The sequence below is a fragment of the Chlorocebus sabaeus genome, chromosome 10 (assembly GCF_047675955.1).
Source record: "Chlorocebus sabaeus isolate Y175 chromosome 10, mChlSab1.0.hap1, whole genome shotgun sequence".
Taxonomy (NCBI): Eukaryota; Metazoa; Chordata; class Mammalia; order Primates; family Cercopithecidae; genus Chlorocebus; species Chlorocebus sabaeus.
Window position 1 is genome coordinate 84731558 of NC_132913.1, and position 18794 is coordinate 84750351.

At 42.8% G+C, this 18794-nt stretch overlaps 1 protein-coding gene across 3 annotated transcripts in view; it reads left to right on the forward strand.

Annotated features, from left to right (window-relative positions):
- Window positions 1-18794, forward strand: part of MOB4 (MOB family member 4, phocein) — a 54732-nt gene that overhangs the window by 13172 nt on the left and 22766 nt on the right. The window contains exons 1-2 of one of the 3 annotated variants that reach the window (XM_007965744.3): window positions 5468-5728; window positions 12225-12287. In XM_007965744.3, the coding sequence (XP_007963935.1) occupies window positions 5669-5728; window positions 12225-12287 (123 nt within the window). In that variant the 5' untranslated portion in view covers window positions 5468-5668. The other 2 variants (XM_007965746.3, XM_007965749.3) reach the window with 2 other exon arrangements.

An 18794-nucleotide genomic window follows, 5' to 3' on the forward strand; every position in this document is an offset into this window, starting at 1 on the left:
TTTGTTGAAGATGTATGAAACATAGGCACTGACTTGTTCAACTGTGAATATACGTTCCCATGCTTCCCTGCTGCTTCAACTTTGCTTGGCTTGTAATGAAATCTCCTGTAGCTCTGCACATAAATGCTATCCATACTTTAAGACACATTCCAACTACATACATCATTCACAGTGTGCCAATTTTGCTTTTAGACTGGCTTCCTTTAAGCCAAAATGGCTGCTGCAGGCCCATATTGGGCAATATCCATTGGCAGAAAAAAGAGAGCATCTCTTTTGGTATCTTCTGAAGAGCAAGTGAATCTTTCTCCAAAGTGCTTCATCACAACGTTTCACATTTCTTTGCTTTGCTTTATTTTACTTTGTAATTTTTTTGAGACAGGATCTCACTCTGCCACACAGGCTAGAGTGCAGTGGTGCAATCATGGCTCACTGCAGCCTTGAACTCCCAGGGTGAAGCAATCCTCCCATCTCAGCCTCCTGAGTAGCTCGGACTACAGGTGTGTGCCACCATGCCCAGCTAATTTTTGTATTTTTTTGTAGAGATGGGTGTGTGTGTGTGGGGGGGGGGGGGGGTCATACTATGTTGCCCAGACTGGTCTTGAACTCCTGGGCTCAAGCAATCTTCTCATCTCAGCCCCCCAAAGTGCTGGAATTATAGGTGTGAACCACAGAGTCTGGCCTTTTCACACTTAGACCAACAGGAATTTATCCCTCAGCTAGACATGAGTTTACCTTTCCCTGGTCATAGGGTGAGAGATGAACACTGAGCAAGATCAGAGTCTGTTTGCAAAGGGCATGTGAAAGGGGCTGCTTCAATACTTAAGGCGTTCAGCCTTATACTGTAGTAATCTACATAAGATGCTTTCCCATTAATTTCAAGGCTCTTTGAGGAAAGCTTGTCTTATATATCTTCGTGTTTTTCAGCACTTAGCCCAGTGCCTTGCATATAATATGCATCAACTCTTTTTTTTTTTTTTGAGATGGAGTCTCACTCTGTTACCCAGACTGGAGTGCAGTGGCTCAATCTCAGCTCACTGCAATCTCTGCTTCCCAGGTTCAAGCGATTCTCTTGCCTCAGCCTCCCGAGTAGCTGGGACTACAGGTGCGCACCACTGTGCCCAGCTAATTTTTGTATTTTTTTTTAGTAGAGATGGGGATTTCACTATGTTGGCCAGGCTGGACTTGAACCCGACCATGTGATCTGCCCACCTCGGCCTCCCAAAGTGCTGGGATTACAGGCTTGAGTCACCGCACCTGGCCTGCATTAACTCTTTTACTTGGATTTAAAAATTCCCCAAAGTGAATTTCATATTGGATAATTTTTTTTAATGTGTCAATGATTTGAAGCTCATGGATAATTTGAAATTGCTGGCCGGGTGCAGTGGCTCAAGCCTGTAATCCCAGCACTTTGGGAGGCCGAGACGGGTGGATCACAAGGTCAGGAGATCGAGACCATCCTGGCTAACCCGGTGAAACCCCGTCTCTACTAAAAAATACAAAAAACTAGCCGGGCGAGGTGGCGGGCGCCTGTAGTCCCAGCTACTCGGAGGCTGAGGCAGGAGAATGGCGTAAACCCGGGAGGCGGAGCTTGCAGTGAGCTGAGATCCGGCCACTGCACTCCAGCCTGGGCGACAGAGCAAGACTCCATCTCAAAAAATAAAAATTAAAAAAAAAAAAAGAAATTGCTTATGATACTTTCGCTTTATAAAATATTTTCTTCTAAAACTTCAAGAGTTCCATATTTAATTTTATGCTTGCTTTCATACTTTATGGGGCAGAGGGAAAGAACTGCTATGCACAATCTTCATTACACATGAAGAAACATTTATTTGATAGCTTGTTCAATGTCTTACAGTTAACAGGCAAGAGAATCTATGAAGGGGTGGCCTGCCCCTTCACACCTGTGGAGGGCGTTTCTCGTTAGGTGGAATGAGAGACTTGAGAAAAGAAATGAGACACACAGACAAAGTATAGAGAAAGAAAAGGTGGGCCCAGGGGACCGGCGCTCAGCATACAGAGGACCCACGCCGGCACCGGTCTCTGAGTTCCCTTAGTATTTATTGATAATCATCTTTACCATCTTAAAGAAAAGGAAGTGGCGGCCAGGCACGGTGGCTCAAGCCTGTAATCCCAGTACTTTGGGAGGCCAAGACGGGCGGATCACGAGGTCAGGAGATCGAAACCATCCTTGCTAACCCGGTGAAACCCCGTCTCTACTAAATACAAAAAAAATAGCCGGGCGAGGTGGCGGGCGCCTGTAGTCCCAGCTGCTCAGGAGGCTGAGGCAGGAGAATGGCGTGAACCCGGAAGGCGGAGCTTGCAGTGAGCTGAGATCTGGCCACTGCACTCCAGCCTGGGCGACAGAGCGAGACTCCGTCTCAAAAAAAAAAAAAAAAAAAAAGAAAAGGAAGTGGCAAGACAATAGGGTCATTGCAGGGAGAAAGTCAGCAGTAAGATATATGAATAAAGATCTCTGTAACATGAATAAGTTTAAGGAAAAATGCTGTGCCTTGACATGCATATGCAAACATCTCCATAAACCTTTTTAGTACATAAACAGCAGCATTGCCCTAGCAAGGCCCACCCTTCGCCCTAAGGCAGTTTTCTCCTTTCTCAGTAAACAGAACATACAATCAGGTTTTACACTGAGATGTTCCATTGCCCAGGGACGGGCAGGAGACAGATGTTTTCTCTATCTCAAACTGCCAACAACTGCCAAGAGGCCTTCTTTCCTCTTGCACTAGTCCTCCTCAGCACAGACCCTTCAAGGGTGTCAGGCTGGGGGATGATTAGGTCTTTCTCTTCCCACGAGGCCATATTTCAGACTATTACATGGGGAGAAACCTTGGACAATACCTAGCTTTCCTAGGCAGAGGTCCCTGAGACCTTTGGTAGTATGCATATTCCTGGGTACTTGAGATTAAGAGAATGGTGATGACTTTTAACCAGCAAGCTGCCTGCAGGCACTTGTTTAACAAAGCACACCCTGCACAGCCCAAAAATTCTTTAAACCTTGAGTCACCATAGCACATGTCTCTTGCAAGGACAAGGTTGGGGGTAGGGTCACAGATTAACAGCATCTCAAATACAGAACAAAATGGAGTCTCTTATGTCTACTTCTTTCTATATAGACACAGTAACAGTCTGATCTCTCTTTCTCTTCCCCACAAATCTAGATTTTCTGAATCTCAGTCCAGAGCTATTCCTATTGGTGCATATAGGCTTTAAACAGATGGCTCCTCCTTTACCTGAAATATTCAAGTATTTCATGTAACTGTTATTGCTAATCATGCTTTTTGTTTTTCTATTCTCTCTCTTCCTACCCCAGACAAATTAACCCTAGTTATAAAATTGGTCTTGTTTGGAGGTACATAATCTACAGGCTGAAAGAAGAATGAAAATATGAAGGTTATCAGCTAGAAACATTCCATCCCTAAAGAACAAGGTCCTTCCTGTGAACAAGGCCAGGGTTGACATCAGAATGCAACTTTATTGGACTTTTCAAAAACAATGAATGTGCATTTTGTTCCCGAATTTAACATCTACTCATTCATGTTTTTTTGTTTGTTTCAGATGGGTTGAAACGTTTTAATAAATCTGGAATTAAGAGAAGGTGAAGACGATCCCATTCAAGTATAGGTGACTATTTACAGCTCAGGGAGATACCACACAATCTGGGAAATGTAAACTTAATCCTTGCAGTAAGTGAGGTGAGTCATCCATAGACCAAGAGGCCTCCCTGAGACTCTCACAGACCCAAACCATCTCTCTAAGGGAGGTAACATTTAGGTGTCACTTGTCCTAGGCTCTCACTGTATCTAATACAAGTTGAGCATCCATAATCTGAAAAGTCCATAATCTGAAATGTTCTCAGATCTGAAACTTTGAACATCCACATGATGCCACAGGTGGAAAATTCCATACCTGACCTTCTGTAACAGGTCGCAGTCAAAACTTTGTTTCACGCACAAAATTATTTGAAGTTTTACAGGCGCCCGCCACCACACCTGGCTAATTTTTGTATTTTTAGTAGTGATGGGATTTTACCATGTTGACCAGGCTGGTCTCAAACTCCTGACCTCGAGTGATCTGCCCCCTTTGGCCTCCCAAAGTGCTGGGATTACAGGTGTGACCCACCGTTCCTGGCCTATTTAAAGTATTGTATAAAAGTAACTTCAGGCTATGTGTGTAAAGTGTATAGGAAACAAATGCATTTCATGTTTAAACTTAGGTTCCATCCCCAAGAAATCTCATTATGTATATGCAAATATTCTAAAATCCAAAATAATCAGAAATCTGAAAGTGTTTTGGTCCCAAGCATTTAAGATAAGGAGTACTTAACCCTTATACGAATTTGTGATTTGCACGTCTCTGTTGCTGGAGTCAAAGCAATTTGTAGTGAAGGACGGAGCTTTATCATAGTTGTACCTTAGCGCCTACCATAGAGTGGGGCTTAATGAGTATCTGTTGAACGAATAAATCTTTTCATATGTAGACGCTGGTGCTGGGAGGGCAAAATTAAGTCCCTATTCTTGAAGTTACCAGTCAATACATCTTCCAGAGAACCAACTTCCTGTTGTTAAACCCTTCAAAGCCTAGTTCTAAGTCACTGACAATTACTCAGCTAGAGACCCACTCAACAAATTCCGTTTCTTCCCTGAGCATTCTCATACACCTTCTAAGGACATTTGATGTTTTCTTCTTTTGGAAATCATGCTACTGTATGCGTTTTTTACTTTTTGAACTGTCTTTCCATCTGATATCCCAAGGCCTCCCTCAGCCCAGATAAAAGATTCAAGGATTCTAAGCAGGAAAAAAAGTTTGCGAAAATGCTGTGGTTTCTTAAGAGAGAACACTTGAAATGTGCAACAAAGGAAATGTGGAATCCTGTAAGACGTGAAGTATATCAAGGACTACTAATTTCCTCCTCCTGCTTCTGACTTGAAAAACACGAGCTATATCTGTCTACCTAATTCACAAAACCAGATGCCCACTCTTCAGGTCACGTAATTGACATCTGCGTCTTTCATCGACGTAAACAAACTTGTCATTGAAAAAGTCCTTGGCTTTTAAGTCGCCGGATGGCGGAAATAACACTGACACTGAAATCCCTAGTCTGATTTCAGATTGGGTCGATTTCACGCAGGTTCTTTGGAATTTCCCCAGACTGCTGGCCTGTTTTCTACCCTGATTCCTTAGGTGGCTTCTGGGACAGAATTAGGGTTCTCTACGTATTTGCTTGCACGTGGGTTTACTGAAATGGCCGCCACTGTACGAAGTCCGTTCTTCCCGCGTAACTAACAAGAGCCCATACCAACTTGCAACGCAGCCGTGCACACTGCCGCAGCAGTTGCCGCGATCACGACCTTTCAAAACCGCTCCGCAGACCTCGCAAAGAGGCTCGTGGCTCCCGCCTTCCGGTGCCTCAGTACCTGCCAGTCGCCGCCCAACGCCGTCCGGCTGTTCCCCGTTTGCACTCTCCCTCCGCCTACCCTGCTTCTTCTACCCGCCGGCTCCCAGTTCTCCCGTCCTGCTCCGCGCAGGCTGCGGCTGTTCCGTCAGCGGCGGCTCCTCCTCCCAGACGCAGAGCGCCGCTCTGCCCCGCCTCCTGCGCAGGCTGCAGTCCCTACATCCGGGTACCGACTCCAGCCGCCTAGACGCTGGCACTATGGTCATGGCGGAGGGGACGGCAGTGCTGAGGCGGAACAGGCCGGGCACCAAGGCGCAGGTACCACGTCCGCACCTTTCCTGTCGGGCAAGTAGGTGCCGAGCAGTGCCGCGCCCGGAAGCTGGCCGCCACTGCGGGGAGGTTGGGCCTAGGCGGCAGGCGGGCGGGCTGGGGCACTGGTGCCCGGCCTGCTCTTCCGGAGCTGCAGCCCCTCAATTTGGTTGAGGCGGTGGCGGCCACCGTGAGGCCTGCGGAGCTCCGACCCAGGGGTAGGCGTGAGGGGCGGGTGGGGGCTGCGGGTGGTACCTGCCTGCCGAAGCCCTGGGCTGCGAGCCTGTCGGCAGCAACAGCTTCTTTTCGCTTTGACCCGGAGCCCCAGCTGACTAGCATTGGAGGGGCGCGACCAGCCCGGTGGAGACCCCTGGGGTTTCCTGAAGGTTGGGGCCGCTGAGGTTTGGAGAGGGTGTAAACACAGCCTACCTCGACCCGGCGTCCAGTTCCTACCTGGCCTGGGACGTACCTGCCCGTCTCCTGCCATCCCGCTTGTCTAGCCGGATCCGGGTGCCAATATTCTCGTTGTTTCCCTTTAACCACCTCTCCCTGCCGCTTTCCCTGGAGCTGTTCTCTGGTCCAGCAAGTTCTCATCACCAAGTTGTGACTTGTTAGATGTCATTCCTTGCTAATATGCGTGAAGCGTAGTCAGAGAATGAACTGATTATAATTTTGTCAGCATTTTTGTAGGGCATTATGTGTGGTAAATTGGTGTTTGATTAGGCCTTGGTTCTTAGGGTTTGGAAAAGATGGGATGCCTCACATTTAAAAAAAAAAAAAAATCAAATTGGCATCCAGACTTGAGCTGATTAATACTCTGCTAGCCGAAATGGCTTGCTATAGACTAGATGCTCTGAAATCGAAAGAGATGTGTTTATAAAATGTTAAAAAGTGATGCAAATGAAAATGGAAACAAAATAACCATGGAGCTATGATTGTATGTCTGAGAATAGATTCTAATTTGTTATACAGAATTATGGAAAGAACACCTTTCGAAGGGGGCATACAGGTATTGATTACCTTCCCCGATTCATGTTACGGATAAGGACACTGAAGCCCAAGAGAATTAACTGGATTTGCCCAAGATACATCATCTGAGTGTTAATTCACTGGTGACCTTTTCTCTTTAACAAACTGCTTCTAGTGCTGAATTTTAGAGAAAATTTTAAAGTCTTATTTTGGAGTCACATTAAACTGTCAATTTACTCCTACTACAGTTTTGTTTTCATACTACTGGAAATTTATGCGTTACATATATTTGCTTTTTTTTTTTTTTTTTTTTTTACTGTTTCCACACTTTACTTCCAAATGCTTTTCTCAGATACCTTTACATCTTATTCTGTGGAAACATTGTTTCTGATTACATTTTTATGTTCAGAAGTAGACTTTTGTGTTCATATTATGAGAGTCATTTATTCGTAAGTTCTTAATTTTGAAAGGTTAGAGAATAAAATATTTCAACTAATATCGTTAACATAGACTTGCTATGTTGCTGTAAGTCACAGAAGAAAGCTTTTTTCTTCTTCTTCACCTTGTCATGGATCAGGGTTGTTAGATAAAATATAACAGAAAAAGGATAAAAAATAAAAAAGACTACTTAGGCCATAGTTTGTCCTATCTTGTTAATCACATGAATTTCCTTTAGTGAAATGGGTCTGTTCTAAAATGATATATTTAGAACCATATCTCCTTCCCTATTGGGTCAAAAGAAAAACAATTTAAAAAGTATAATAGAGGGCTGGGTGCGGTGGCTGACACCTATAATCCCAGCACTTTGGGAGGTGGAGGCAGGCGGATCACCTGAGGTCAGGAGTTCAAGACCAGCCTGGCCAACATGATGAAACCCCGTCTCTACTAAAAATACAAAACATTAGCTGGACGTGGTGGTGGGCGCCTGTAATCCCAGCCACTTAGTACGCTGAGGCAGGAGAATCCCTTGAACCCGGGAGGCGGAGGTTGCAGGGAGCCCGAATTGTGCCATTGCACTCCAGCCTGGGTAACAAGAGCAAAAAACCCGGTCTCAAAGAAACAAACAAACTATAGAAGAGTAGGTGGAGTATTTTCCTACGTTAAAAAAAAAGTTGGTTAGACTGGAATATAGGCACATAGTTGGTTGGTATTCTTTTTTCTTTTTTTTCTTTTTGAGACAGAGTTTTGCTCTTGTTGCCCCCAGGCTGGAGTGCAGTGGCCTGATCTCAGCTCCCTGCAACCCCCGCCTCCCAGGTTCAAATGATTCTCCTGCCTCAGCCTCCCAAGTAGCTGGGATTACAGGCACCCGCCACCTCGCCCGGCTAATTTTTGTTGTTGTTGTTGTTGAGTCAAGAGTCTCCCTCTGTCCCCCAGGCTGGAGTGCAGTGGCGCAATCTGGCTCACTGCAAGCTCCACCTCCCGGGTGCACGCCATTCTCCTGCCTCAGCCTCCCGAGTAGCTGGGACTACAGGCGCCCTCCACCACGTCCGGCTAATTTTTTTTTGTATTTTTAGTAGAGATGGGGTTTCAGCGTGTTAGCCAGGTTGGTCTCGAACTCCTGACCTCAAGTGATCTGCCCGCCTCAGCCTCCCAAAGTGCTGGGATTAGAGGTACAAGCCACCACGCCAGGCTTCATAGTTGGTTTTCAAAAAATGTTTGTTGATTGGATTAGATGAGAATCTTTATTAAGCTGAATTTTTGGTGTCTCTCATAGTCATCTAAAATATGTCACAGTTATGATAAGGCAAAACATTTCATTCGCAACATCTTTTCTGTATATAGTCATCCTTGGTGTCCTCTGGGGATTGGCTCCAGGATAACTCTACCCTGACCCCATACCAAAATCTGAGGATGCTTAAGTTTCCTATGTAAAATGGCATAGTGTTTGCATATAACCTATGCACATTCTGTTATATAGTTTAAATCAACTCTAGATTACTTAATACCTAATACAATGCAAGTGTTCTATAAATAGTTGTTAACACTGTATTATTTAGGGAATAATGACCAATATAACATTTTGTGGATTTTTTTAATCCCCTGAAACATTTTCAATTCCTGGTTGATTGAATCTGCAGATGAAACCTGCAGATATGGAGGGCCAACTGTATAACTACATGTGTTTTCTAATATTTTAAAAACAATATTCTGTAAACTTTCTTAGTTTTTTTTGAAAAGGAAAGAATAGAGTATTGGTAGAAATTTAGTGTAGATCGGCCGGGCACGGTGGCTCACGCCTGTAATCCCAGCACTTTGGGAGGCCGAGGCTTGCGGATCACAAGGTCAGGAGATCGAGACCATCCTGGCTAACACAGTGAAACCCCGTCTCTACTAAAAATACAAAAAAAACTAGCCGGGCGTGGTGGCGGGCGCCTGTAGTCCCAGCTACTCAGAAGGCTGAGGCAGGAGAATGGCTTGATCCCGGGAGACGGAGCTTGCAGTGAGCCGAGATCGCGCCACTGCACTCCAGCCAGGGGGACAGAGCGAGACTCCATCTCAAAAAAAAAAAAAAAAGAAAAAAGAAATTTAGTGTAGATCATATAGGAAAAATTTTAAAACTGCTCTTTAGTATTTAGACAATGTCTAAGGAAAGGAATCCTGGAACCATTTCCAGAAGATTGTTTTATTTCCTGATATCTTCCTTTAATAAAATTAGTTCATTTTCATACAGATAGGCCAGCTATTTAAAAAAAGATGAAATGTTTGGGACACTTAGAAAGGTATCCTCATTACCTACTGTCTGAACAAGGATGTTGCTATTATAATTGAATCCTTATGGAAGACATTCTCTGTCTTCTACCCTATCATTCCTTTTCTGTATACTTTTACTGTATATGCATTATATCAATAAGTATGCCTTGCACTTAAACCTTTTTTTTTGAGACGGAGCCTTGCTCTGTCTCCCAGGCTGGAGTGCAGTGCTGCACTTTCGGCTCACTGCAAGCTCCACTTCCTGGGTTCGGGCCCACCACCACGCCCGGCTAATTTTTTGTATTTTTTCGTAGAGACGGGGTTTCACCATGTTAACCAGGATGGTCTTGATCTGCTGACCTCATGATCTGCCCACCTCGGCCTCCCAAAGTGCTGAGATTACAGGCGTGAGCCACCACACCTAGCCTAAACTTTTATTCATTTTATATACACTGTGTTTTCTTCCTATTTGGTTTTTTTGCTCAAGGTTTTGGAGACTTAATCTTTGTTTATTGCTTTTACAGGTTTATATACAGGTTTATAGATTATTGGTTTACTCTTACCCCCTCCCCACCAAGTTTTACCTCAGAGATATTTGAGCTCCAACTATGTGTCAGGCATTGTGCTACCTACTGAGGTACCTTTACATAGGTAAAGTTTGCTGAAAAATCAGTCAAATGGAAAGGTTCTTAATCACTTAGGGGAATGTCTGTTAACTGTATTATCTACAGATAGTTCCAGAACCAGGGCAAGATGCTCTATAAAAATATCCCCCTTAGGCCGGGCATGGTGGCTCATGCTTATAATTCCAGCACTTTGGGAGGCTGAAGCTAGAGGATTGATTGTGATCAGAAGTTTGAGACTAACCTGGACAACAAAGCGAGACCTCATCTCTTAAAAAAAAAAAAGAAATAAAAATATTCCCTTTAATAGAAGGCTGGTTTATTTGGATGTTTACTTCTCTTTTTAAAATTTTTGTGGGTATATAGTAGGTGTATATATTTATAGGTTACATGAGCTATTTTGATACAAGCATGCAATGTATAATAATCACATCAGGCCGGGCGCGGTGGCTCAAGCCTGTAATCCCAGCACTCTGGGAGGCCGAGACGGGCGGATCACGAGGTCAGGAGATCGAGACCATCCTGGCTAACACGGTGAAACCCGGTCTCTACTAAAAAATACAAAAAACTAGCCGGGCGAGGTGGTGGGCGTCTGTAGTCCCAGCTACTTGGGAGGCTGAGGCAGGAGAATGGCGTGCACCTGGGAGGCGGAGCTTGCAGTGAGCTGAGATCTGGCCACTGCACTCCAGCCTAGGCAACAGAGCCAGACTCCGTCTCCAAAAAAAAAAAAAAAAAAAATCACATGGGGGGGGTAAATGGAGTATCCATCACCATAAGCATTTGTCCTTTATGTTGCAAAAAATTAGATTCTTTTAGCTTTTTTTAAACGTGCAATTAAATTGTTTTTTACTATAGTCACCCTGTTGTGCTAGCAAGTACTAGGGCTTATTCATTCTTTCTATTTTTTTGTACCCATGGGTGATTACCTTTTTTTTTTTTTTTTTGAGATGGAGTCTCACTCTGTCACCCAGGCTGGAGTGCAGTGGTGTGATCTTGATTGACCACAACTTCCACCTCCCTGGTTCAAGCAGTTCTCCTGCCTCAGCCTCCTGAGTAGTTGGGATTACAGGCGCACACCCCCATGCCCGGCTATTTTTTGTATTTTTAGTAGAGATGGGGTTTCATCATGTTGGCCAGGCTGGTCTCGAACTCCTGACCTCAAGTGATCCTTCCGCCTCAGCCTCCCAAAGTGCTAGAATTAGTGGTGTAAGCCACCATGCCCGGCCTCATGATTACTTTTTAATGGTGCCCATATTTTGATTTAGAAATTTAAAACTCTATTTGGAATGAGAAGAATAATTTATAATTTCTTCTTAAAATAATACTTATGCATCGGGCATGGTGGCTCAGGCCTGTAATCCCAGCACTTTGGGAGGCCGAGGTGGGCGGATCGCAAGGTCAAGAGATCAAGACCATCCTGGCCAACATAGTGAAACCCTGTCTCTACAAAAAATACAAAAATTAGCTGGACGTGGTGGTGCGCATCTGTAGTCCCAGCTACTTGGGAGGCTGAGGCAGGAGAATCGCTTGAACCCGGGAGGCAGAGGTTGCAGTGAGCTGAGATTGCACGACTGCACTCCAGCCTGGTGACAGAACGAGACTCCCATCTCATCATCATCATAATAATACTTATGGAGCTATAAATTAGTTACTAATGCTAGCTATTCTCTTTTGGTAAAAATCTGATTTACTTTTTAGTGTCTGGAGATTTCTTTTTTCATTGTAACTTTTTGAGAGATATTTAACCATCATAAACAAAAAAGTGATAGATAGACTTATCTCCCTAATTAAGTAATACATTAAAGGTTTATGGGAGCTATATTTGAGGAATTTGTGATTGGAAAAAACATAATTTGTAGTTCATTTAAATAAAATCTTGATATTCATTTAAAAACCAAACAGCCAGACACAGTGGGTCAGGACTATAATCCTAAGAATAGGGCGGCTAAGGTGAGAGGTTGAGGTGGGATGATTGCTTACACCCAGGAGTTTGAGGCTGTAGTGAGCTATGATTGTGCCACTGCACACCAGCATGGGCTACAGAGTGAGACACTGTCCCTGAAAAAGAAAAATTGAATAAAATTTATTTCCTTATTTCACTGGTAATTACATTGCAAAAGTTTTTTCTTCCCCTCCAGTGTGAGCTTTGGATCTTTATTAAGAATTGATGTTAATCATACTAGTATTTTGTATGTGCTTTAACTGTGAATTTATTTTCGTAGGATTTCTATAATTGGCCTGATGAATCCTTTGATGAAATGGACAGTACACTAGCTGTTCAACAGGTAATAAAAACAGTTTCTTTTCACCCTGTGTCTTTTGGAGTACAATGTGTAAGTGCCCATTGGGTGGCCTGTGTTGGTCAGTGTGCAGCAGTCTGCTTGCCAATAAAGCGTGCTCTTACACAAAATAAAACAAAAAAAATAGTTCCTTTAACTCCAATAACCTAAGCATTTTACCTCTTTGATGTAGTTAAGTATTCTTACATCTTTTAGCATAGACAAGATTCCACTGAATTAATGGAATGCCTATTTAAAAGTTTAGTCAACCCTCATTTTGTTTTAAGATGGCATATTAAACTGGGCACTGTGGCTGCCAGCACTTTGGGAGGCTGAGGTGGGAGGCCAATCACTTGAGGCCAGGAGTTCAAGACCAGCGTGACATAGCAAAACCCTGTTTCTACAAAAAGATAAATTAGCCAGGCATGGTGGTGCACACCTGTAGTGCCAGTAGCTAGGGTGTCTGAGGTGGAGGGATCACTTGATCCTACTTAAAGGGTCTAATGAGCTATGATTGTGCCACTGTACTTCAACCTGGGTGACAGAGTAAGATCTTGTCTCTTAAAAAAATAAAAATAGCCCAGGTGCAATGGCTCACAGCTGTAATCCCAGCACTTTGGGAGGCCGAGGCAGGCGGATCACCAGGTCATGAGATCGAGACCATCCTGGCTAACATGGTGAAACCCCGTCTCTACTAAAAACACAAAAAATTAGACAGGCATAGTAGCACGCGCCTGTAGTCCCAGCTACTTGGGAGGCTGAGGCAGGAGAATGACTTGAAACCAAGAGGTGGAGGCTGCAGTGAGCCGAGATTGTGCCACTGCACCCCAGCCTGGCCAACAGCGGGACTCTGTCTCAAAAAACAAAACAAAACAAAACAAAAAAACAAAAAACCAAAATACAATTTCATTAAGGGGCAAATAAAAAAATATACATTGGAGCATACTAGTGTATTGGATTAGGCATCGGTTAAATTTTTTTTGTTTTGAATTTTTAGTAGAGACAGGGTTTTGCCATGTTGCCCACCTTTAATTCCTGGGCTCAAGCAGTCCACCCCCCATGACCTCATGGCCTCCCAAAGTGCTGGGATTGCAAGTGTGAATCACTGCACTTGTCCTTTTTTTTTTTTTTTTTTTTTTTTTTGAGATGGGGTCTCACTCTGTTGCCTAAACTGGAGTGCAGTGGCTCGAGCATGGCACACTGTAGCCTCAACTTCCTTGACTCAGCTGATTCTTCTGCCTCAGCCTTCCAAGTAGCTGGGACTATAGGTGCATACTGCCACTTCTGGCTAACCTTTTTGTAGAGAAGGGGTTTCACCATGTTGCCCTGGCTGATGATAACATTTTTAAAGGGAAAATATACCATAAATCGAGGCTGTTTGGCTTCATTTTGATAGCCAGATAATAAAAGTAGATAGCTGGCTGGGTGTCGTGGCTCATGCCTGTAATCCCAGCACTTTGGGAGGCCGAGGTGGGCAGATCACGAGGTCAGGAGATCGAGACCATTCTGGCTAGTATGGTGAAACCCCGTCTCTACTGAAAATACAAAAGAATTAGCTGGGCATCTGTAGTCCCAGCTACTCGGGAGGCTGAGGCAGGAGAATGGTGTGAACCCAGGCAGCGGAGCTTGCAGTGAGCCGAGATCACGCCAGTGCACTCCAGCCCGGGGGGCAGAGCAAGACTCTTTGTCTCAAAAAAAAAAAAAAAAAACAAAAAACAAGTAGATAGCTATTTGGATTTATTATGTCATTTGAAGATCTTAGAAAATAAAAGAGACATATAGTTGAATTATTGGAGCATTAAAAACCACCCATCTAGGTGTGGTGGCTGACACCTGTAATCTCAGTACTTTGGGAGGCCGAGGAGGGAGGATCAGTTTGAGGCCGGGAGTTTGAAACCAGCCTGGACAATATAGTGAGACCCTGTCTCTGCAAAAAAGAAAAACGTTAGGCTAGGTGGTGTGAACCTGTAGTCCTAGCTACTTAGGAGGCTGAGGTGGGAGGATAGCTTGAGCCCAGGAGTTAGGGTAAACGGTGAGCTGTGATTGTGCCACTGCACTCCAGGCTGGTGACAGAGTGAGACCCTATCTCAAAAAAAAAAAAAGAAAAAGTGCTGTTCAGTCAGCAAATATTTATTGGGTTCTCACTATATACCTAGCAATGAGTTAGGCCTTGTGGAAGATAAAGGAATATAAACCTAGATCTAGCTCTATGCCTAGAAATTGGTTAAATTTTGAAGAAAAATGTACAGATGGTTATTTCTTTAAAAATAGGGGGAAGTGTCATGTTACTTTGTTGAATTTGTTCATTCTTGCAGGGTTTTGGATGTGAAATCTTTAGGGTTTTCTACATATGAGACCGTGTCATCTGCAAACAGATAATTTTACTTCTCCAATCTAGATCTGTTTTCTTTCTTTTTCTTGCCTAATTGCTCTGGCTAGACCTTTCAGTACTACTTTGAATAAAAGTGGTGAAAGAGGGCATCTTTGTCTTCTTCCTGATCTTAGAGGAGAGCTTTTAGTTTTTCACTGTTGAGTATGATGTTCACCATGGATTTTTCATATATGGTCTTTATTATATTGAAGTTGTTTCCTTTATTTGTAGTTCATTCAGTGCTTTTTAGATCATAAAATGGTGTTAAATTTTGTCAGATGGTTTTGCTGCACCTATTGAGATGATCATGTGTTTCTTTTTCTTACTTTTTTTTTGTTTGTGAGACAGTCTCACTCTGTCACCAGGCTGCAGTGCAGTGGTGTGATCTCGGCTCACTGCAACCTCTGCCTCCCAGGTTCAAGCAATTCTCCTGCGTCAGCCTCCTGCGTAACTGGGTCTACAGGCACGCGCCACTACACCCAGCCAATTTTTGTGTTTTTAGTAGAGATGGAGTTTCACCATGTTGGCCAGGATGGTCTTGATCTCTTGACCTCATGATCCGCCAACCTCAGCTTCCCAAAGTGCTGGAATTACAGGTGTGAGCCACCACGCCTGGCCAAAACATCATGTGTTTCCTTTTCATTCATTCTGGGTTTTTTTTCTTTTTTTTTTTAAGTTTGGGTTTTGCTCTTTTTGCCCAGGCTGGAGTGCAATGGCATGACCTTCACTCACTGCAACCTCCACCTCCTGGGTTCAAGTGACTCTCCTGCCTCAGCCTCCTAGCTGGGATTACAGGCGTGTGCCACCACACCTGGCTAATTTTGTATTTTTAGTAGAGATGGAGTTTCACCATGTTGGCCAGGCTGGTCTCGAACTCCTGACCTTGTGATCTACCCACCTCGGCTTCTCAGAGTGTTGGGATTACAGGTGTGAGCCACCATGCTCGGCCCATTCATTCTGTTAATGTAATATATTGTTTTTTTTTTTTTTGGATGTTAAACCATTTTTGTATTTCTTGTTTTCCAGGAATAAATTCCACTTGATCATGGTGTATAAAAACCTTTTAATATGCTACTGAATTTGATTTGCTGGTATTTTATTGAGAATTTTGCTTTGGTGTTCATGAGGGATATCAGTTTGTAGTTTTAATAGTGTCTTTGTTTGGCTTTGCTGTCAGGACAATGATGGCATCATAGAATGAGTTAGATAGTATTCCCCCCTTTTCAATTTTTTGGAAGATTTTGAGAAGGTGGTGCTAGTTTTTCTTTTTTCTTTCTCTCTCTCTCTCTCTTTCTTTCTTTCTTTCTTCCTTTCTTTCTTTCTTTCTTTTTTTTTTTTTTTTTTGTGAGACAGAGTCTCACTCTGTTGCCCAGGCCAGGCTGGAGTGCAGTGGCGCGACCTCAACTCACTGCAGCCTCTGCCACCTGGATTCAGGCGATTCTCCTACCTCAGCCTCCTGAGTAGGTGGGATTACAGGCACCCGCCACTGCGCCTGGTTAATTTTTGTAGTTTTAGTTGGAGATGGGATTTTGCCATCTTGGTCAGGCCAGAAGTGAACTCCAGACCTCGTGATCTACCCACCTTGGCTTCCCAAAGTGCTGGGATTACAGGTGTGAGCCATCGCGCCTGGCATTAGTTTTTCTTTAAATGTTTGGTATTTTCTTTAAATGTTTACTAGTGAAGCTGTTAGGCCCAGGGTGTTTCTTTGCTCAACATTGGGAATATAATTAATACCACTTAAAAATGGTTTAAATGCTTTTCCTTTCTTTATTGAATGGTCTCAGCAGCCTTGTCGAAATCGTTTGGCTGTGTATGTGACACATTATTTCTGGGTTCTTTATTTATTTATTTTTGTCTATATGTCTCTCCTTATGCCAGTATCACACAGTGTTTGATTACTGTAGCTTTGTAGTAAGTTTTGAACTCAAGAAGTGTGAATCCTCCAACTTCATTCCTTATTTTATTTTTCTTAATAGAGACAGAATCTTGCAGTGTTGCCCAAGTTGGTTTTGAACTCTTGGGCTCAGGTGATCCTCTTGCCTTGGCTAGGATTACAGGCATGAGCCACCATGCTCTGACCAAATTTGTTCTTTATTTTCAAGATTTTTTTTTTGTTTATTCAGAAACCCTTGCAATTCCATATAAATTTGAGGATCACCTTTTCTGTATCTGCAAAAAAAGGGGGGTGTCAGTTGGAATTTAGCTAGAGATTGTCTCATATCTCTAGATTGCTTTAGGTAGCGTTGACATCTTAACAATATTAAGCCGCCTTACTCATGCACACAAGATGTCTTTCCGTTTATTTAGGTCTTCTTTAATTGCAGCAATGTTTTGTAGTTTTCAGTGTGCAAAAAGAATCTCCTTATTTAAATCTATTTCTAGGTAGTTAAAAGTTTTTAGGTGCTATTGTAAGTGGAATTGTTTTCTTCCTTTTTAGATTCTACAGGTATATAGAAACAAAACTGATTTTTGTGTATTCATCTTGTATTCTATGACTTTGCTGAATCATTTTGCACTTAGGGTAACGTCCTTGTGGATTCTTCGGGATTTCGTATATATAGGATCATGTAATTTGTGGATAGAGATAGTTTTACCACTTCCTTTCCAAATGAGATGCCTTTTATTTCTTTATCTTGTCTAGTTGCTCTGGCTAGAACTTTAGTACAGTGTTGAATAGTGGTGGTGAAAGTGAGCATCCTTATCTCATTTGGGTTTTAAGGGAAGGGCTTTTAGTTTTTCACCATTGAGTCTGAGGTTAGCTGTGAGTTTTTCATGAATGTCCTTAATCATGTTGAGGAAATTTCATTTTATACCTAGTTTTCTGAGTGGTTTTATCATGAAAAGATGTTGGATTTTGTCAGATATCTTTTCTGCATCGGTATGATAGTGTGTTTTTTTCCCTTTGTATATTAATATAGTATGTTGCATTGTTGTTGTTTTTTTTAAATGTTGAACCACCTTTGCATTCCTGCTAACTTTCTTTTGATTTATATTTGTATGGTATTTCTTTTTTCATCCTTTTGACCTACCTATATAATTATGTTTGAAGTAAGTTTCTTATAGACAGCATATGGTTGGGTCGTATTTCTTAGTTCATTTTGACAGACTTTCTCTTTTAATTGGTATATTCGACCATTTAACATTAATGTGCTGAATGTTTACTATTATTTAGATTTATACCTACCATTTTATTACTTTTTAGTTCCTTCTGGGCTTTTTGTTTGTTCCCGTTTCCCCTTTTCTGTCTTTTTAAGGGTTATTTGAACATTTTTAGTACTCTTTTAATTCTAACTTTGACATCTTTATATACTTGATTACTAAATGGTTACTCTACGCAGTTTACTTAAAATCAGTGTTCTACCACTTTAACTGAAATGTAGAAACTTTACTATCATATGCACCCCTTTTCCTCTCCCTTTATACTATAGTTGCCATATATTACATCAGTATACATTGAAAACCCCATCGTTAATCTTTTTGCTTTCACCTGTCAAATGTATTTTAAAGAAGTCATGAGAACAGTCTATTATGTTTATACCCAGATATTTATAATATCTCCTGCTCCTGATGTTCCCAATTTTCTTTGTATTATTTTCTGTCTGAAGAACTTCCTTTAGCAATTTTTTTTTTTTTTTTGAGACAGTCTTGCTCTGTCACTCAGACCAGAGTGCTGTGGCGTGATCTGGGCTCACTGACTTTAAGCAATTCTCCTGCCTCAGCCTCCTGAGTCCAAGCAGTTCTCCTGCTTCAGCCTCTCGAGTAGCTGGGATTACAGGCATGTGCCACCACCCCCAGCTAATTCTTGTATTTTTAGTATAGACAGGGTTTCACTATGTTGGCCAGGCTTGTCTTGAACTCTTGACTTGCCTGCCTGAGCCCCACAGAGTACTGGGGTTACAGACGTGAGCCACCATGCCCAGCTGATCTTCATTTCTAAATAATATTTTTGTTGGATATAGAATTCTGGCTTGGCAACTCTTTCCTTTTAGCACATTTTTATTATTTATTTATTTATGTATTTATTTTGAGGCAGAGTCTCACTCTGTCACCCAGACTGGAGTATGGTGGCATGATCTTGGCTCACTGCAGCCTCCACCTCCTGGGTTCAAATGATTCTCCTGCCTCAGCCTCCTCAGTAGCTG